Source organism: Pteropus alecto, unplaced genomic scaffold (assembly GCF_000325575.1).
Source record: "Pteropus alecto unplaced genomic scaffold, ASM32557v1 scaffold3, whole genome shotgun sequence".
Classification (NCBI taxonomy): domain Eukaryota; kingdom Metazoa; phylum Chordata; class Mammalia; order Chiroptera; family Pteropodidae; genus Pteropus; species Pteropus alecto.
Window position 1 is genome coordinate 40,378,432 of NW_006442484.1, and position 22,728 is coordinate 40,401,159.

At 35.7% G+C, this 22,728-nt stretch overlaps 1 protein-coding gene across 1 annotated transcript in view; it reads left to right on the plus strand.

Moving 5' to 3' along the window:
- Positions 1-22,728, plus strand: part of CERS6 (ceramide synthase 6) — a 262,202-nt gene that overhangs the window by 191,017 nt on the left and 48,457 nt on the right. Inside the window, exons 5-7 of the mRNA XM_006921161.3 lie at positions 398-448; positions 4,246-4,338; positions 20,638-20,766. Coding sequence (XP_006921223.1) covers positions 398-448; positions 4,246-4,338; positions 20,638-20,766 — 273 coding nt within the window. The remainder of the gene's footprint in view (positions 1-397; positions 449-4,245; positions 4,339-20,637; positions 20,767-22,728) is intronic.

Here is a 22,728-nt window from a genome sequence, read left to right on the forward strand (position 1 = left end):
TCGTGTGAAAAAAGACTCATCTTTTTCCAGAAAAATGAGCTTAAATCGCCATGCACTGTCCTAGTTACAGAGCTTTACTGTTAATTTATAGGAAGTTGCTAGGCCCACTCTTCTAAACCGAGGGTTTTCAGTATATTTTTTTCATCACCATAGTTCTTTTCTGACATCTAAATATTTCAGCTTTTTATGTTCTTAATTATGTTACTATCCTTTCATTTGTGTGATGAATATACAGACTTTTGACATGAACAGAGAAATCTAAAAATGGTACCTAGGAAAATGGGGAAAAAAATGAACTAAAAAAATGATATTGAAGGCAAGAACCTGTCATAAACATCTCTTATCCTACTTCTTTTCCAAAACATGTAAAATATGTTTCTTTGTCAATTTTTTCCAGACCCCCTGGTTGTGGAATACAAAGCACTGCTGGTATAACTACCCCTATCAGGTAAGGAAACATTACTGTTTGGGTTTTTACACACATCGAGTATCTTCCTTAGGTCAGTTTCGTAGTTTTAGGCAGGTCTCAGCAGGTTGGGCAGCCACCTTACTTTTCAGCCCCCTGCCCCTGCTGCTGGGTGCTGGACGAAGCCTTGTAAGGAAAGTAGTTTGTGTTCTCAGTGAAATTCAGAATCAAAACTCAAGTGCTGTAGCAGATGGATAAGTATGGAAGGTGCATTTGCTGGAGAGTAGGATACAATCAGTTCAACAGGAGAATGATTCCTATTTCTAAAGACCTGATAACAGCACAGGCCTGTCTCAGTAACAAGTGGGGAGAGTTCAAGTGTGGAGCTGGAGCAGGCATGCTGAGTTCGGTTCACTCTCTGGCTTAGGAGCAGCCTCTAGATATGTAAATCAAACCATTTCCTTGAGCACAGAAAAATGTGCTTGTACCATTACACATAGATTAAAAATAAATAAATAAATGAGATTAAAATCATATCCCAGAAAGAGAACATGTCAGATTTCTGCCCACTGACATTCCTTTGCTTCTGTCCATCAATTCAGTAATATTAGCATGTGCTGTGGTCCCTAGATCAGTTACTATTTGAATATCAAAGCTGAGACTTTTCTAGAAATACCTTGCTGAAATTTTTCTAGAATTTCTAGTTCAATTGGGATATATTCTTTAAGAGAAATATATACAACTAGGTATTTTGGTGATAAAATAAAGAGACATACATTGTGATAGGCAACTTGGATTTTTGAGTTTGATTGGGATTCTTTTGGATTGTCTTTTTAGAGGCATTTGGTCTTTTTGGTGTGCATAAGGTTAATGGTGAGCAGGCATGCTCTCTGTCTTCTCTGTTACACCCAGTGTGGCACCAAGGGTGACGATGGGCGCCGTGGATGGGGACTAGCGTTGGCTGATCCTTGGGCATCCTTGGGCAAGTTCAAGCAAGACATGTTGAAATGGAATTCCAGTTTGCATTTCCATCTCTTTCATGTAGTTTATTCAGATTAGAAAATAACAAAAGTCAGCAACATGACATGGTTAGAGAGAGCTGAGTATCCGGGGCTGTTTGGCAGCCACTGAAGCAACACTGAAAGCCAGTCACTATTGAACATCATTGTAATGCTCAGACCCAACCGCTGTTTTACTACCTTAAATACTTGGAATATTGCCATTTATAGCTCTCTTTGTGTCTCGTCGTGGTAAAATTACAAGTAGAACAATTACTGAGTCGAAAAAATCCACAAAAATCTAGAATTCTATTTCTAAAAATACATCAAAGCCTTCTAGAAATCTTAACTCAAATGTTGGTGTGGCAGCTGCTCTTATACACTGCATTTCTGAGGTAAGTTCTGTCATGTGAATGACTGAGACAAATACTGTATGAAATGAAATATCCACTCTGCTTCATAACTATAATGGAGTCTGAAATAACTTTTACATTTATGGCTGAGAAATTGCTTATTTCTGAGAAAATTATTTGCTAGGGGCAGTGGCTCAAAATGTAGTTAGACTGATTTACAGACAGAACTGGAGATTCAACATAAAAATCTGAGGATCTGGTAGATATAGTTATGTTTAAAAATAGGAGGCATCATTAGTATAGAACTAAAGATACCATATGTAAAGACTCAGATCAAGATTATCTTCTACTGATAAGACGTCATTACTTATTAATGAATAATTGACATATAACTCCCAAAATTGAGGACCAGCTCATGATCTCTCATGGGAACAATGGTCATTCTTGATACACTTCATATACTAAAAAAAAAAAAAAAAATTAGCTACTTTCTTTTTGTGTATGGTGGGGGAAATGTAATTATGCATGTAATTACAGCGCTTTGTGAGTAACTATACCTACATAAATACATAGGATGCAGTTCAGAGTCAGTCTCAAGCCTTAAGAGCACTTTTAAAGATGGGGTATGAAACAGACATATGTCTTTAGTACATATATTAAATAATTGAATGATTTTTAGATGAAAGAGTAGTGGTCTATTTCAAATTTATTAAAGATACACTGCTCCTTGTGTATGAGGGTATATATTATATCACTTACTACATAGGTAATGATTTATACATATATGTGTACATATTTTAAGTTTAAAATAATGTAAAATTATCTTCAGTTGGCCCTTGTACAGCTTGTCCTAAAGAGCACAAGTGGGGAATGAGAAGCCCTAGCATGGCGATCACAGAGCCTCACTTTCTGTGGGTCCTGGGATCAGCCTCTCAGCCTGAATTAACTGACAGCAATTTCCTGTAATTATACAATCTAGAAAACGATAGTACTGATTTTATAGGATTTTTATGAGAGTCAAAGAGATTAACACATGCGTAAGCTTTGTCAACTGCAAAGCACTCCAAGAATATGGTACTTATTCTAATATGACACTCTCTTATGAACTCTACTGTTTCTACATGTGCTTTCACTTGTCCTCATAGTCCACTGTGACATTTTCCCAGGTGGTGTTACAAGAAGTAAGTGAATCTTATTAAAACTGAAATTTAATCTTAGCTCCGAGGGTCCTGAAGCCAGCTCCATTTTCTAGACTTCACTGCTACCATGCGTCTGACCTGAGTTCCCATCTCTCATTGCTAACATCTTCAAATTTAAAAAGACAATTCAGTGGAAAATACATTCTCTCCAGGATGCTGAGCTTGATAAACACATTGATGCTCAGAGCTTAGGGTTGATGATGGGGGAGTATCCTGTCCCCTTATGTGTTCTATTACCACAGATCAGTGAGTGGGACAAGAGTTTTCCTTGATGCCCATGCATAAAGTTGGTAGGATTGATAGTTAAGTGAGTACCAGCTTCTCATGAAAGTCATTTGTTATGCTCCTATTGATTTACAAAGCATTTAAATTTTTATTTATATTTGCCACATGTACTGTTACCTTGTGTGTTGCAGTGCAGATATGTTTATGTGAAGAGCTTCAACGGTCTTTCATTCATTCTGATAAAGCATGACATTTCATTGCAATTCAATAAAAAAAATAATAAAAACAACTCATTGGAAATGGTTTTCGAAAACACTATTGTTTTGTTTTGATGGATTTATGTGCGGAATAAATATTCCTGACTTCTGTTTCTCTGAACCTCTCCCCATTCCTGGACCTTTGAGGCAGATAGAGCAGGTATCACCTCCACTTTACAAATAAATAAACTAAGGCCTGCTAAGCTGTGGAGGTGGGATTTGATCTCAGATTTCCTGGCTGATTGCCTAGCCCGGTATCTCTTGGCAGCTTCCTTGTCCCTCTGATCTTTTAAAAATATTTTTGAATCATCTTTTTTTTTTTTTGATATTTGCATTGTACTGAAAGAAAGCTCTGATTAATGCAGATTTTGAAACTATTCCTCAGTGACTCATGTTATACTCCAGTTTCTATCACCTACCTCCCTTGTCCCTGCACTGTGGAATCTCACAGCAGTTATCCAGGGTTATTCTTTTTGTGTGTGTGTTAGAATTTTTTTTCTGGTTGCCTGAGGAATCTTGCAGATACTATGTCAGAGAACCATAAATGCTATTGTTAAAATGAATAGTGCATTTGGTACCAAGTGTTCATACTGACTGACCCTCTTTTGGTTGGAGATGAAACAAACTAATGCCATCAAGCTGAGGATTAGAGGCATCCTTCAAAGACCCCTTACACACAGAAAATGGGGCTGGAATTTGTGGAGGCATGAGATCATGCCACTTTTCAGCACTGAGCTTGAGATATTTGGGGCACCAATTGGGTTTCCTATTAACTATTAATCTTTCCTTTTTTCCTTTGATCCTCAGCCACTCACCGCTGACCTTCACTACTATTATATTCTGGAGCTGTCGTTTTATTGGTCTTTAATGTTTTCCCAGTTCACTGATATCAAAAGAAAGGTAAGTGTGGTTATTATCATAAAGTGCTTGCAGACATGCATCTTTAATGGCTCCTGGAAGATGGGTATAGAGTCTCCAAGGCGCTTGCCTTTATTCTCCCAGCAGTACTAGGTTAGTACTGCTTTCTGCTTTAGTACATAAAGTTCTGTATTTTTGTTTGCACTGTTTTGTATTATGTTTCCATTGTCTCTTAACTCTTCCCTAGTGTTCTTATCTCCATGAAAATATATAGCAGTGAATCCCAACAGCAGTGATTTCTTCTCAGTCTGATTCAGAAGTCCCTTCATTCTCTAAATTAAATTAAAAAGAAAGATTTTATTTGTAGCTCCTGGGAGAGAGTAAGATCTCAGCATTCTAGCCCTCCAGAATGAATTTCCTCTCAATATAAGGGCTATCTAGCATTAAAATATGTCACGAAAATACATTCCTAAATGAACCGTGATCTGATTTTCACGCCTACCCTCCGCTAGAGTAGTTTTGCGGAAGGCACCTTGACCTCCTAAATGTTAAACCCACTCATTCTAGTTCTCATCCTACCAGCTTCTGGGCAGAGTTGGCACTTTTAGCTATTCACTGCTTATTTCTTTCCACGATGCCATTTTCTCCAGCTTTCCATATTTAGATAGTTCCTTCAAAGTCGCACTTGCTGGCCTTCATCTCAGGGCCCCACGTTCTGCATATTTGTGTACTCCAGCGTCTGGTCCTGAATTAGAGATTGCCATCTCCCTGGATGATCGAGTTTATACCTTCCAGCACTTCCAAACATAACTAGTGTGCTGATTACTCTCAAATGTTTCTCTTCTGCCCAAGACCCTCTCTGATCCATACTTTCACAAATCTAGTCATAAATAATACACTTAAGTTCCTCTTACTTATTTTATCATTTAATCCTCAGCACACTCTAAGATCACTTATTATTTATCCTCACTTTATGAAAGAGGAAACTGAGCCTCCTATACAAAGCGTTCCCAACCAAAGACATCCTTCTCCTTTAGTCTTGTTCTTCCTCCAATCATCCTTGTAACCAACAGTCATAAAAGCTGGTAGTTTTCCTTTTCTCGCCTCTTTGCCTCTCCTTGCACCTTCTTCCTAAGTATCGCTGACATATTTAGTTTGAGTCCTCTCTACTTTTGCCTTCCATATTACAATAGCCTCCTAAATTGTCTTCCTATCTAAATAATCATTCTTGTCTACCTGCTACCTAAGAATTATGTTTCTAAAATCTTCAAGACAAAGCCAAACTATTTGGAGTGATATTCAGGGTTGTAAAGAACATGATTCAAACCCACTTCTCCAGCCTTATCACCCGCACCCATCTCTCCTCCTTCTGGCACGTGTCTTGGCTTCAAATACCTTCTAGCTTTTGTCTAAACACATTAAGTTTTTCCATGCATCTTATTATTTGTTTACAAGACTCTGCCTGTAGCTAGAATATACCCTATTCCACCCTCCTTCCAGAGCAGACCTATCCCAGAAGTAACTTCCTCTTTGAAGCCTTATTCAGTGACCCACTCCTTCCTCTGTGTTTTTGACCACTCTTTCGTCTGTATTTAGTCTACAAGTGCCTGAACTTACCATGCTGTATTTTAACAGTATCGTTACCTGCCTCTCTTCCTTCACTAGACTTGGAGGGCAAAGAATAGGATATGTTCATCCTTATTTATTTATTTTTTTGATATTTTTGCTCACATCTCTTTTTTTATTACTATATGGTTACTTATTTTTAAGTCTTTTTTTAAATTACAGTTGACATACAATATTATATTAATTTCATGTATACAACATAGTGATTAGATATTTATATAACTTATGAAGTGATCACCCTGATAAGTCTAGTACTCCTCTGACATCATACATAATTATTACAGTATTATTAACTATATCCCCCATGCTGTACTTTACATCCCCATGACAGGATATGTTCATCTTTATACCTCTCATGACTGTCAATGCAATTGCTTGAGATGGGACTTAGTAAGTTTAGACTGAATGAATAAATGAACTCATCAGAATGTCTTCTGACTTACTAAGGAATATCTTCCAAGCTCCTTTGCAAACAGGACTGTACTTTATGATGAAGCACAATACTATAACATTTCTTGGTTAGACCAATAATCTGCTAAATTGCAAAGTGGTATTCAAGTGGCAGCTGGAAAACATTTAGAAGTCTATGGCCCTAGTACCTGTATCTCCTTTTCCCAGGTACACTCCTTCCACCATCCCATAGCAGTGGTTTACTTGTTTGGCAAAAACTATCTATCCTGATCTGTATGGCTGAATAGCGGTAATATGGTATAAGTCGTCTGATTCTCAGAAGTGGGCAGTCCTTGTAAGGGCAAGGGATTAGGCATAGCCGATAACTCATTGACACCCATAATTTGTGGTTCCCTAACTCATTGTACCAAACACTCTGAGTCAGTTTCTGGAAAGATGTAAAGATCCTTCGGTGACAGTGTGCCAGTTAGATCTCCTATGTCTTACATGAGGAGCCTTGTTCATTTATGTTGTCAGTACTTGAAGTCTGATTATCTCCTGTGAGCCACACTCATTGTGTAGTTTACTTATTTATTTTTTTAATCTTTAATTGCTGTAAAAATGCAAAACATAAAATTTATCATCTTAACTGTTTTTAAGTGTACACTTCAGTACCGTTACACACATTCACACTGTTGTGCAACCGGTTCCCAGAACTCTTTTCATCTTGCAAAACTGAAACTCCACACCCATTAAACAACTCTCTATTCTACCCTTCCCCCCAGCCCTTGGCAACCACAATTTTACTTTCTGTCTCTATGAATTTAACTACTCTTGTGTACCTCAAATAATTGGAATTATATCGTGTTTGTCCTTTTGTTCATCCGTGTCCTCAGGTTCATCCATGTTGTAACATATGTCAAAGTTTCCTTCCTTTTTAAGGCTGAATAATATGCACTTTATTCCAGGTAGTCACATAAAACACATGTATAACAAAGAAGGTGGTTTGAGTATTCTTCCAATTTTGTAGTTGAGAAAATTGATGTACAGTAAGTTAATATAAGTATTTCAAGGTTGTGCAGTGTGGGGATGAATTACAGCACAAGTTTACAAAGCAAAGGCCTACGATTCACTCTTAAGTTCGACATATACACAGTTGTTGCATTGTCTTGCCATGCTCCTGACATTAGAGGTAGTAGTAAGCTTTTTGTAGCTCTTTACCATTTTATTGTTTCCTCTTTTGCTTAGTGAGAATTAGGGGTACCATCTAGAGTCAAAGAGATGAATAAAAGCAAGACCAACTGTCTTTGATGCCCAGGAGTCTAGTCCTAGGGAGACATGGCTATACCAAAAGTCACCAAGCCCCCCTCCACTCACTTGAACTTTCTCATCACCGTGCCTTTTCAGTGAGCCAAGAGGACTCAGAATCTTCATGGTTTCAGGCCAAATGACCATTATCTTAATAATTATCATATGTGGATTATTTCTAAGGGTTGGAGTGTATCATTTTGTGTGGATTTGACATATCTAACATCAGTGTAGAAAACATCTGTAAAAAGGGCAATTTTGCAGTGAGGTTCATGGAATTGATCTCAGCCCTGTACATGTTGTCAAATTTTAGAAATTAATTATACATTTTTTTCTTAGTCAACACCAGTAGTTTATTTTAGACATCTGGCACCTCTCCTTTTTCAGTTGGTGGTATAGCTGGCTTATTCTTATTTCTTGTGTAGAATGAGAATTGGCCATTGCCAGACCTTGTGTGTTACACAGCACAGGTTTTAGTAAGGAAGGCCTTTTTCTCTGTTTCCATCTCTCATCAGTGAGTCGTAGTCCTTCCTTTTCTCCTTTGCATCTTACTGTCACTACAGGTCCTTGGTGGTTCCCTCCTTGTTGCTCTACCACTTAGAGGATCTGCCATTCCAGCCATCAGCTAGAATGTTCTGTCTTCAAAATACACTCCCTACCTTCTATATTGCAGCTATTAACTAAACTCTCTAAAAACAGCCTAATTATGGAATAGAAATATTTGAAGACACCCATTGACAGCACAGTATGGAAATCAACTTCTGAAGGCTATTCATAGAGTTGTTAACACAAAGGTTATAAAACTATGTCTTTAGTTTCCCAATTAAGTGACAGTGAGCTTGAATGGCCACTTTCAAATATGGACCAGAGTTTATAAACTTTTAAAATCAGTACCTTAAATGAGATTTAGAAATCATTGTTTTGTGACTTAATGGGTTCATGAGTCTTTCTAAAATGGTTTCTTTCTTCACAAACTCTTCACTTCTAAAAGTGTCCTAATATTGCCTTTTTGTTTAAATTGTTCTGTTTCCAAATGGAATCTGGAGTTTAAAACTGAGAAGAGAACCTTTCATTCCTCTGGTGACAGAGCACATTGCCTCTCTCTTGATCATTTCCAGGGTTGTTACTTATTTGGTTAGTGAAAAGATATTAATCTTCCCAGAGAGAAAGGACTAGCCAAGATGTAGTCATTTGTTATAATGGACTTATAATTTAAATGTTCTACTATGTGCTACCAAGATATGTAAACCTTTATGAGGATTTTTTTCTTCCTTGCTTATTTTTTTATTGTTTCTTTCCTTCATTCCTCTTTACTTCTCTCCCTTCCTCTCTTCCTGTCTTTCTTCTCTCTTTTGTGAAAAGAAATTGTTATAGTATCTTATTAAAACAATAAGTATGTTATTGGTATTCAACAATGTTTGAAACATCTATTTCCCAAGGCTTAATTTTTGTTAAAATTCTGTTTTTTTAAGCACCTGTTCTCCTGCACATCTAAATTTTCTAAGGGAAACTAGTAGATATGACTGTCAGAACAAGCAAAGTCAGAACAGCTTCCTTGTATCTAAGCCCTATGTCCCTTTTAACCAAGCTGCTGTTTGATTTGAAGACTTGGGCCCTTGGACAGAGAGCTGGGCTCATGTACAGAGTCCTTTGCAGGAAATCATCCATGGCCAAGTTCCAAGGCCCAGCTAGTGAAATCAGCTTGTTGTTCTTCTGGTACTTAACCTGAGAAAAACTACATCTTATAAAATATTCCTGATAGAGAGAGGTATAGTGATTAAGTTTAGCAAGAAACGTATTGACAGACTTTTGTTTACTCTCTGATAACTTCTGTGGAGAATAACTAGTGTCCATTGCAATGACTGCTTTAGCCACTTTTGGAGGCCTGTCATGCTCCAGATCTTTCCTACCTCTTTTAGATTTAGGGTAAAAGAAAATTCGTGCTTTAATCTTTGTATAAGAAAGCAAATAGTACAGCATAGAAATAATATCCATGAAATAATATCCATGAAACCATCTGGTACAATGCTTGACAAATAGAGCTTAAAACAGAAGATAATGATCAAAATTTGGTTGAATCAAAACAAAGTGTTAAAATCACAAACAAACAAAAAATCTCCAAAATTAGTGGTCACAAATTATCGTAGTTTTGGTCAATTAAAATTAACAGAAATAATTAGGAAGAGGACCTAATTTAAGATTGCCAAACTTTTACTGTTCCTAGTACTTCCTACCTTATTACCATCAATTCATAAAGGAAGGGATGTTTTAACATTTTAAAGGAGAAAGGACACCTTGAGCAAATTACTTTTCCTTTCTCTGCCTTGGTTTTCTGATCCAAAAAATGAAGTTCATACCTCATGGGGGAGTGGTGTCAGCACAAAGTAATACATGCTTTTAGAACAGTGCCTGCCACATAGTAAGTGTCAATAAATGTTCGCTATTACTGTAGTCTTTAATGTGGTTCACCAGATATTGCCAACTCTTTATCCTTAGGCACATGTATGATTGATTGTACTTCTCAGCCATGTCCCTTTTTATATGATTGGATGGGGCCATGTGACTGGTACGCTGTGAGCAGAACTTACTTGAATCACTTTTGGACTGGAGAATTTAATTGCTGATGTGAGACCCTCTAGACTCTATTTTCCCCTGTAGCACAGTGATTAGTAACTTTTGAGACAGAGGCTGCTCTATTAGTCTGCACCCCTGAGTGACTGTGTTGAACAGAGTGCCCTTCCCCAAACCCTAGCCAAATGGAAACATGTGGTGAGTAAGAAATAAACATTCATTTTAAGCCACTGAGAATTTAAGGGTTTATTATTGCCACATAATCTATCTTATCTTGCGTAGTGCAGCTATTATTAATAATTTGACTTATTATTATTTCCTAGAACAATATTTGAATATAATTTGTCTAGATCAGCAGTTCTCAAAGTGTGGTCCATAGACACCTGGAGATCCCTGAAACCTTTCAGGAGACCTGCAAGGTCAAAACTATCTTCATAATAATACTAAGATCTTATTTGCCTTTCTCGCTGCATTGAAATTTGCACTAATGATGCAAAAGTAACAGTGGGCAAAATTGCTGGCAGGGGCACCAAACCGTTATTAGCAATTATTATATTCTTTACTACCACATGCTTGCAGAAAGAGAAAAATGTCAGTTTAACCTGAGGATGCTCTTGATGAAGCAGTAAAAAGTGTTAATTTTACTAAATCTTTATTCTTAAGTATACATTTTAAAAAATATTTCGTGTGATCAAATGGGAAGTAAGCATGAAGAATCTCTGCTGCATAACAACGTACAGTAGTGTTGCAAGAAAAATCACATGCAGTTAGTGTTTTGCATTGGGAGCTGAACCTAGCTGCTTCTTCCCCCGTAGAATCTCATTTTTACTTGAAATATAAAAATGACAAACTATAGTTGTCCCAAATTGTGTATTTTCTTGAAAATACATAGTGTGAGCTTGTGAAGTTGTTTCAGGAAAACAATTTATATTATTTGTTACCCATGATAAAATTCAAGCTTTCAAGCAAAAATTAGGTTTTTGGAAAACTTATGTCCATCAGTGAGAGCTTGATAGTATCTCAATACTTTAAAACTTTTCTCATGAGATTGGTAGTGATAGTAATAAATGTGATTTTTAAAATATCATATAACAAAATATTTCATTAACTCAGTGAACCAATATTTTCCAAGGGACTAATGCATGATAGTACAAAATCATGCATGAGTGAAAGAGCCATTCAAAGGCCAAGACAGACCAAAGGATTTATCTAACAAAACGTGAAAAGTTTATCAGTCTGGTCTTAAACTGCGCACTACAACCGACTTTTAACAATCTTCCACTTCTCGAGTTTTGATACAATATCAAAGAAGAATATCCATAACCATCTGAAAAGACTAATAAGATACTTCTCAATACTTCTTCCTTTTCCAATTGTGTGGTACTGAATTTTCTTTACATGATTCAAACATAATAATATTGCTAGATCGAATGTATGTATAGTTATGAGACTCCAACTTTCTTGTCTGAAGCCAGACATCAAAGGGAGTTGCAATCACATAAAACAATGCCACTTTCCTTACCATTTTTAAAAATTTTGGAAAATGTAGTTATTTTTGTCAAAAATATTTATGTCAATATATACAAGACTTTAAAATAAATTAATAAGTGTGTTTTACAAATTTTAACATTTCTCAGTTTTAATATCTAATGTGGTAAATACTGATAGATATAACCTACATAAACACTTTTTGGTGTCCTCAATAATTTTTAAGAATATAAAAAGGTCCCGATACTAAAACATTTGAGAACTGCTTGTCTAGATTATTTTTAAGTCTTTCTTAAGAATATGACCCCCAAGTAAGTGCCTCAGATTGTATCAGCGGGGCCTTTCTTTGCTTGAAAAGCTAAAATCGTGCTAGATGACACCTGATCATCCTGAGAGGAATGGAGGATGATGTAGAATTCTCTCTATGTAACCTCAATGCTACTACTTGTAGACTCAGGCAGGCCACTTAACCTCTCTTTTACAGAGGTGCAAAATTGCTCTTTTGTGTGTCCACTTGTGATTGGGATAGCGATATCCTGTCCTTGGAGCTTAGGTTTCTTCCGTGCAAGGAATATATTCCTAACTCTTAGGCCTCTGTCCTGTGCCCCCGCCCCCCGCCCCAGCTCCCCGCCCACACTCAGTGTCTTAAGACTATGAAAGTGAAGAAGAGGCAGCTCATTTTAGTAAGCCAATACCTGTGATCAAATCATTTCAGTCCAGTGCTGTAGCAGGCTGGTGGGAAAACAGCAGAACAGTATTGTCTGGAAAAGAAACATGTTTTATGGGACACTTTTGTGGATTTTATTCAAAGGTTTTCTTAACTTACTCCAACAATCAAACTCGCGAGTGCCTTTCCAGGGGAGAGATCTGCTCTTAAGCATCTTTAGATGCCACATAGTTCTGTCCAGGTTGTAAGAGAATGACAGGCAGGAACCTCTTCTTTCAGTGAAGTGCAAAAGACTACAGCCTTACTACATTACAGAGACCTACACCCAAGACCCACACAGTGCTGCTGGTCTAAGGTCCTTAAATCTAGAGCCTCAAAAGTCTCGCCCTCTCTCAAGGGATGCCACTGGTTCTTGGAAGGTTCTACTTTCGTTTGGGAGGTTCAGTCACTCAGCTTCCTCTGGGAAGTTTCCCATAGGTCATCCTAGTGGTCTTGGGAAAATACCCGCTTTGGCTTATTATAGCTCTAACAATCTCCCTGACTCCATGAATTCCCTCCATTTCTATCCCCATGAATATAAGCAGACCTATCTCACATCCTTCCCTAGCCTCCCCTCAAGAGGCATCTCTTCCACTCATGGCTAACCCTGCACCTTTGCTCTCTTGATTCTCTTTCTCTTCCCTTTTCTAAAAATGGACCTTGTTCTATTTGTTGGTCTCTCACTTATGTGTGTTTTCAGAAGTGTCCTCTCTCTACTGCCTCCTTCTCCATAGTTGTCTTTCCTCCTGCATTTGTTTCTGAGAAGCAGCCTGAGCTCTGGAGTCACACGGAACTGGATTCAGATGTGGCTCTAGCCTGTCTTTATTATGTGACTTTGGAAAAATTACATAACATCCCTGCTCCTCAGTTTCTTTATAAAATAAGGTTCAACTAAGACTTGCTTTATGGGGTTGTTGTTAAGAATAAACCACAGCATCAGACGGAAGCTTTGGAGCTTGAGTATTTGCAGGCAAATTGCAGGGTAGTTCATCAGGTAGTGAGTGAAAGTAGAGTGGTACTTGGAGAAAAAAACACAAGCATTTCAGCCAGGAAAAAAGCTTGCATGGCCAGAGGTCTGCTTAGGGGTAAGAAGAAGTTTAAGGAGTGAATTGTACAGGTAAAGTTCTTTCTGTTTATGAATGGGGATGGAGAGCTCAGGCGGTTGAAGGAAGAAGAGTTAAAAGGGAGAAGATAAGACTGATGATAATAATTTCTCTGAACCCCTCCTGACAACTTACAACATCATTCCAACCTGGTTGACCTGAAGGAAACTTTCCATCTTCTATCTAAAACACAAACTTGAGTCCTTGATTGCCTGTTGTCATTGCCTATTTGGGCCTCAAAGACTTTAGAGTAAATGTGAGGATGATGGTTTTTGAGTCCTGGGATAGTTCTGATTTTAGTTGAGCACAATCTGCCCCCTACTGATCATTCTGTATATTCTGAATGGGTTTACTTGATACCAAGTGTTGCTATTGCCTTTGTCCACAGGGATATACAAAAAAGAAAACTTTAAAATGGAGAATAAAGTCTGTTAACCTATGCATCACTGAAGACTGTTATGTTCAGTTTATTTAAAATGTCTCAGAAGTGGCCCTCTAGCATTAAAAGCTGTACAAATTAGTTTGGCTGGGCTAAGAGTAATTTAAACAGAGCCTAGAAAGTGTGTATAAAGGCCTCCAACTCCTAGAGCTTGTAATTTGGTAAGATTTGTAATGATGGAGAACTTCTGAAAACCCAAAGTTCAATGAGAAAAAAGACTTGCATGTATAATTAAGAAAAATATCTACATCATTTGACAGCAGAGTGCATTTGGAGAAGATGCTTTTGATGAGGCAAGGAAAGGAAAATAAGAAGGCGAGGACTCAGGGGAGTTACAAATTTGGTTCTGTGCTCTGGCCAGGCACACTGGAAGGGAATTAGTGGCACTATCATATTGTTTTCTATTGTACAAATAAAATTTTATTGTGTCCTTTTCCACAGTAATAAAGTCAATTAAAGATTAAATATTAACGAAATAATTCATAGGAGACGAGATTATGAGTTCTTGATCTTGAAATGGTACCATAAATGTTACACAGGAGAAAGACTGGGTAAACACTGCTTATACAGCAGTTCTTTATTTCAGTTATACATGTGCCAAGCAGCTATAAAGTAATGGGACATCTAGCAGTAGAGAAAGTAATATTGAATCCGGACAGAGTATTCATTTTAAAGCTGGTGAAGAAACTCCTTGATTTTCAAATTATCTTGAAGTTATAGTTATAATTTATCATGAGAAGTTTGTTGGAGATACCTGCCCAAACTCTTTTTTAAAGTGTATCTGAATTTCGAGTGGCATATTTTATGGGTTACTTCAGAATAGCTATGAAAATTAAATTTCTTGCATATTCTTTATCTGAAGAAAATGTGATGAAGCTGGTCATGTAAACATGCAATTGCCATATCTCAGATAACATGACTGAGTTTTCCCATAATATGCCTTCGATGTGGCTCTAAGTCAGAGATCATCCAATGTTTCTGTAAAGGGCCAGATAGTAAATATTTTAAATTTTCCGGCCACATAATCTCTTTACAACCACTCTACTCTGCCACTGTAGCAAGAACACTGCCATAGACAATAATTAAACAAATGGATGTGGCAGTGTTTCAATAAATCTTTCTTTACAAAAACAAATGAAGGTCCAAATTGGCCTGGAAGACCATAGTGTGCCTTTCTCTGCTCTAAAGTAGAGCAACCTGGACATGCATATTTGGTGAATAGTGAGGATGTCAGATATGAGAATGGCTAGTAGAGATATTTAAATCACATCGGTAAATATTTTTAAAACATTTTGGTGGTAACAATAGTAAATATAAAGTCCTTAACTAGGTAACTTCTTGGTATTTGCTGTTTTTAGAATGTTTGTATGTGACAGTTATCTCTGTCAAGTACCTAAATTTGTATATATTTAGTCCAAAAGGAGAAAAATCTAGTCTTTTGGGAAAATGTATGGAAATAAATTCGACTCTAGATTTAGTGTGAATGAGGTTTTATTTATGGACTGAATTTTGGAGAAGGGATAATTGAATCATTCCTGCCAGGACACTCCTCCACTTTATAATTGAACAAACATTTCCCAAATAAATCACACTTTTTCATACCTTTCCATGTTTTCCCATAAATATTTATTCTAGAGTGCATAGGCTATGCATGAGAATGAAAGTGAATTTTAGTTTTCAAAGAGCCTTATTATTTGAAATACCTTTAAATGGCACATTTAACCAATTCTCTGTATAGTGAGCCAAAATTTAAGGCCAGTTAAAAGTATAATAACCAAATAAATTGTGGGAGATTGCAGATACCCAAAGGTTTACATTTACATACGTTATGAGAACTTTTCACATGAGGAAAGAGAAAAGAATAATTTTTCTCAAATTGTTTATTATGGGACAAATCAGAATCAACTGATTTGTATAAATCGCCTTGAATATACTTTCATTTCAGCCATTGTCTCAAGACCTAGACAGTTTTTTAGTCTTTCTTTTTCTTTCTAAGAGATTTTTTTTTAATGCTATTAATTGAGATTTTAGCTATCCATAGCCAAAGGTTGAGAATTTATTACATTTTCATATTCCTCAGTGGGAAAGGTATCTAACTACAATTATTCTTGGCATAAGTAAGCTTTGTCGAATCCTTCCTGTCTCCATCTCTGTATTTGATCTGGCCTGGAGATGGAGCCACTCTCCTCTGCATTTGACCAGGGTGCATGCTAGAAGTCTACTTCCTGCATAGCTGTGCTGCTCCCCAACATTCTGGGAATTTTACCTCCAGTTGTAAAATCCCCTGTAAAGGGATAGGAAGACTGTTGTCATTTCTAGAAAAAAAAAACAAAAAACATTTTACTCTGTGAAAAGTCATTTACATTTCTATGTACCTTGAAGGTTCAAGTAATATAACTATTTAGAAAAAAATAGAGAGATTTCTATTATCATAGTTGCCATAAAATGAAATTGTATATATTTCTATGTACCTTGAAGGTTCAAGTAATAAAACTATTTAAAAAAAAATAGATTTCTATTATCATAGTTGCCATAAAATGAAATTGACTTTAAATTATGCTGCTGTCGTTCTGTTTCCTAGGGAGTTTGAAATCTGTTAAATGAGTAATGTGGTGCTAATTATCTGACTTCTATTCATACGAGTTAGATTACACATTTATTAATTGTATTTATTAATTTTATTAAATTAAATTCAGGGGCACTAATACATGTTGTTTGTATCTGAGAAAAAAGAGTCTTTTCTTTGCCTTGCACTTTAGAAGTATTTCATAGTCTTTACTACTCATGCACATCAAACCAACCATTACTTAAAATCTTGATCTTCTTATTCCTTTTTTGAGAAAGTTCACCAGTGTTTTTCTTTATTTATTGCAAAGATTATTCCCCCAAAAAACTGCATAAAATTATTAGTACTTTATCTAACAAATGAGAACTTAAGAAATGTTTCTTGTTGTGATGTTTCTGTTTTGTTTTTCGAGAAATGAGTTAATTTTACATTCACAAGAATATATGCTTCAAGATGTATTTCTGATGCCTCCTGAAGACAGTGTTAATTAGAAGATGCTTTATAGCCTGATCTTTGCAAAGGGAGGTTCATTATATAGAACATGAGAGGATGATCCCTCTTGCTTTTCGGTGTTAATATTTTATTGTGCACAAGTTTCCCCTGGAGAGCTGAGTTAAGGATGCCAATTCTCATTCTGATATTTGAGAATGGAGTGCAGATAGCTGGAATTTTACCTTTCCAATATGGAAGCTACACAGAACAGATTAAGAGACTCCGTCCTTGGTTCTCTCAATGCCATTTAGAATATAATAAGGCGAGGGGCATGGGGAGCAGCATTATCTTACCAGCTTCTGGCATTAAAATGGATGACTCTTCTTTGAATTCTTTCATTTCAGACATTCTAATGGATTTTGAGTCGAGCCCACACCTAATTTTTTATCTGTCTCTGATAATTAACATAGGATAAGCCACTGGAATAAGGATAAACATTAGGCAGAAAACATAGAAGGAGCCCTTTATGATTGCTGTGAATATGTCCAGAAACAATATAACAGAATGGAAAGAGGTTGGGGACACCACAGAAGCAGGTGGCCAGACCAGTCTATTTTGAATAAGGGCTTTTGGAATCAGTCTTCATTCTGAGGTCCAACAAAAATTTGCAATCTCTCTACCTAATTGTTGCTACTAAAAATGAAGTAAAACATTCTCAGCCTAAAATGCCAAGATTCCTACAGCCATGCATGTGTCTACATACACACCAGTCACTTTCTAGCAGCAAAAACCGTGAGAATGGGGGTTTCCTTACTTTGATAAAGTCTAAATTGACAGTTTCTGTAAAAACTGTCAATTTGGATCAGATTCAGTGTCTTCTCAAAAAAATGTGTCAGGGTAAGGAGATGTAGCACACGAAATAATGATTACATGGCTTTTATTAAAGGTATTTCATTCCATATAATGCTTTCTGAAGCAGAAATGTAACAGACAAAATTCATTATTCACACTTTTTTCATATTCATACAGATATGACTGTATAATGAAAATTGGTCTTCTGCCATGACCATAACTCTGAGTCCCTCAGTAATAAATGTTTTCTAGGACCAGGGGATTTATATGCTGAAATCATCTTCACAAAACAAACTTTGTCTGCAAAATAAGCCTCTTGTTTTTAGGGGCTTTGTGTTGCCAAGGGCTTTGTGTTGTTTATTGACATTTATATCAGATACAAATCAGGAAACTTAATTATAAAATGCTCCTAATCCTCCTAAGTGGATTGATTAAAAATATAAATATAAATATAAATTCATTTGTATAAATTTATATTTATTTTAAAATTAAATAGAGAAAAACTTGTTCTCTTTCAGTGAATCAAGAGCAGTCATTCAGGGCTGAACAATGGGAAATGTGAAAAGTGTTGTTCTGGTTAGGTACTCAGCTGGTTAGACTTTAAACATGAGCAGATATAAACTCATTGAACTGTTGAATTAAGCACTGTATGTTTTTATTTAATTATGCTTAGAAAAACAGGTTAAAATATCAGTTGATAGGGTAGCTCCACTGTAATTGATTCAATGTTTTGAAATAGCTATTTCAAATTCCTTGGGTTGGTACAAAACACCTTTTATATTGTGATAGGTGCTGGAACCTAATAAATTTTGGATAACAACCTGGAGAGAATAGATTTCATCTTCCACTGAAAATTATTATCAGAGCAATTTTTATTGTATGCCTAAGTGTTTTAGTATTGTCAAGCTTTAATGATTTAGGAAAATCCTTGATACTGCCAAAACATCAGAGAAAATCAGGAGAACTAGGTAGAACTGGTAAATTGAGTCTGTACATAATCACTCATTAAACTCACAGAGCATGGTCATCGTTTCTTTCTGCCAATGAGCTGAGAACTAGATGTGAATGTGATTCTAGAGGAAGGAGCATAGTGATAGGTCAACAGGTGGCAGAAGTTTTCAAGACTCAGTTCTGCAGTTCTTCTGTGGGAAGGTAGAATTAACTGATACAAGACAGATGATTCTTCCAAGATGATGTTGGTGATGGTATCCACCATCAATGTGACAAAGCTAAGTTGGAGACTAGGTTAATTGAAAATAAAATAGTTGCACTTCATTTCAAAAATTATCTGACGTGATTTAAGAAACTGATCCAAAAGTTTCTTGAATAATTTCTTTTTGTTATTCAAAGTTGTTTCATTATAATGCGATGGAATTTAACTCTTATTTATATCAGTTAGCCTATGGTAAAATCAATTTCGTTATACATTGTTTCCTTAAAGTCTCAGAACTTTTCGATGACCTTAAGTGAGCACTTATTGCACATTGTTTATCCTAATAATAAATCAATATGCATAGTTATGAATAAATATTTGGCACTTTCCAAGACAGAAAAGTAACCTCTACATATATTCACCAAAGTGTACACAGAACCATTTTAAACATTGTAGGATTTTTTTTAACATACACATTTAACTTTATTTCATCATTATTATTTAAAACTTGACATTATAAACCATTAAAAGACATTTTTAAGAGTTATGTATTACAGAAATTTAAACAGTAGAAATATCTATAGCTTCATAGGTTCAAGTTATCGATATGGAAACTACTCAGTGAAAAAATGGCAAAAGAACAATTTTATTACTTATGGATTATCATTAATTACTTTCAGGATCTAAACAAAGACCATGGTTTAAATGTTTTAACACCATTTAAAAGTCATTAAAGTTAACCTTTCAAACTCTAAACTGTATGACATCAATAGCTACTAAGTAAAGAGGGCACATACTTGCTCTCTTTCTCTCTCAGTGTCATGATAAGCTTTCCATTTTGGCTAAGTTTTTGGTCTCTACATAAATGGCCTATGAGGGAGAAGTCCTTTTTCTCTAAGGGCTTCAAGTGGATCACCGTTAGAACCAATCCTGACCTTTCAGTCCCTGAGAAGTTCAGGTTTATTCTAGGAGAAACATAGACTAAATAAGAGTAAAAATATCAGTAAAAGAGAGACTATACGTCTAAGCAACAGAAATTACATATTACAAGAAATCATGTCCAAATGGTCGGGAGATAAATCAGTATCAGAAAAAGATAATCTTTTCACATGAGCCAGGAAGACATTCCCTTGAAGTTGACCAAAAAAAAGATAGCAAATTTTCCATTATTTTTTCAAGTTTTTTTCCTAATAACTATGGACAGATAATAGTTAAAATTGAGAGCTTGTTTGTGTATGACCAATCAGAAAAGCCAATATATTAAGGATTCTTATTTAAATATCCCAATGGGCATATTCCAGGAGAAGGATGCAAAAGTAGTCAGAGAAGTGGTCCATTTGGACCTGTGCCGCTGCCCAGAATATTTTCCTAAAGCACTAATCCAAGTAGTGTCTTTCTTTGCTTGAAATCCTGCAGTACTTTCTCCCATAGCTTCAAATTCCTTGGGTTCATACGAAACACCCTTTATGTTATGGCCTTAGTCCCAGTGTCTAGTTAGTACCTTCTCCACAATCACAACTCCTGTGCGTCTCTCCCATTATATGGTGAGTTCAACAGAAGGGAGGAACTGTATTTTACTCATTTTTGTATTCCCAGTGCTAGGCCCATAGAGAGCCTCAGCAAGTATTGGTTGAATGGTTTGAATAGATGAATAGAACTGTTGCAATAGTGTGAAATCCTAACATGGCTGTTTGTTCCTTTTCCAAGGACTTTGGCATTATGTTCCTGCATCACCTTGTGTCTATTTTCTTGATTACCTTTTCTTATGTCAACAATATGGCCCGAGTAGGAACCCTGGTTCTCTGTCTTCATGATTCAGCTGATGGTCTTCTGGAGGTAAAAGTTTTCTTCATCGTTAAAAGTACAAAATCTAGAATTCGGAAAGTCCTCAACAATCATCACTTCTATATAATTCTAGATGGTGCTGGGGGATGATAGTATATGACTGCTTTGAAACTGCAGAGTGTTTCTTTGTAGGTGAAATTGGTATAAGTGAGATTTTAAATCAGTATATACAATTTTGTACAAAAAAAATGTTCATCATGTTAGCATTCTTTATAAATAGAATAATGAAAACCTTTATTATTCCACACTTAAGAAATAAATATTTTACATTAGGAAAATTGTTACTTGAATAGAGTTGATTTCTGGTATTTTAAACTTCACATTGATTTATCCAGAAAGTGTATATAACTCAGTTTAGTTATTAATGGGAGTTGTACATCCTGATGGAGTCAATTAGTAGTCATAGTTTTTATTGCCAATATACATATTATCCTAGCATTTTTACAGTGAAAATTATATACAAATTGCAAATTACATATAAAAGTTGTTTTCTATGCATGTAAGTATAAAAAATATCTAGGAATATATTGGTTGCACTTTAACTTTCTAAATCATTATCATTTAGAATTATCAAAGTAGCAAAAAAAAAAGAAAAATGAAAATATTTCTAGCATATTTCAAAAGACAAAATCCCAAGAAAAATTTAGATGTGACATTTATACTTTTAATTATAGCCCCTGTAAAGAAACACACTCAATAATGTTATATAATTAAAGTTTTTCCACTTAATCTGAGAAATTTATGTAACTGGTCAAAAATAAACCAGAATATAAACTCCATGTAGAAATAGGTCTGAGTATATGTATTCTGATTTTTTTATTCCTGTTGGCTCATAGTTCTTTCTGCCTCTTTGAAACATTCACTGTCACTGTGAATATAGAATAGAGGTGCCTTCAAATAATGATCTATTATTACAATTTAAGCAGAAATCCCACGCCATAAAATTGAACCTACCATAAAGGCAGTTAGTAAAGATTTGAAGTATTATATAGTCCTAATGGGCTAGGGTATATCAGATGATAGTTTGGCACTATGATTTTAAGTGTGTCAAGCTAGGCTCTATTCCACATATGTTTTAAAGAAGAACTATAATTAATATGGGAGCAATACCTAGAAAATCAGTTACCACTTGGTTAAATTGTAAGTGTGCTTGAAAGTAGAAATTTATAATACAGCATTTTACAGTTTTGAAATCAACCCTGTACAATCTGCCAACTTTAATCTCTGGAAATGGCTGGCATGGTGCTTGGCAGAGCCATGAGTCAGAAATGTTGGTTGAATCATCATCTACCACTTTAATCTAGAAAAGAAAAATAATCCAGAATTCCTAGTCATGTGGCTTAAAAGCAGATGTTCTTGTCAACTGGATTCTCTTTGATATTATAAAATATTGCTTGAGAATGTTCAAATAATTATGTTGATTGTCAGCTCTTCAAAGTGGGATTTATGGCCTAGACATTTCCAAAAAATTTATGTTTAATACTTTTTTATTGTATACTGGTGAATGAGTGTAAAAGAACATCTACATGGTTACCTAGTCAGGAGGAATCAAAGGATGCTTTTTTTCTTTCTTAATGTAATTTGTGGTGTCACACCCAAAATATTCATAAAATTAAAAGTTCATCTTGTCTTCTACTCAGTTAGTAGATATATCCCCTTAGGAATATAGTTCTCTGAGAGCTTCATGTTTTACTTAAAGCTATTAAATTATAGATTTTGTAGATACCGTCAACAATCTTTTCAAGTTTGGCTCAGCTAATTTAACTTTCCAAGCAGTAAGAAATAATGTTATGAATTCAGAAGACATCTTCAATTTGTAACCCTGTGTATAGGTGCTTGTCAATTCTAGGTGAAAATGTAAAAGAGAGGTGATCAAGCAAAATTATGTGTTCAGTGTCACCTGTTTTTACTTAGACTCATCCATAAAAAGTAGATGGTAGAGAGAGGGATGTG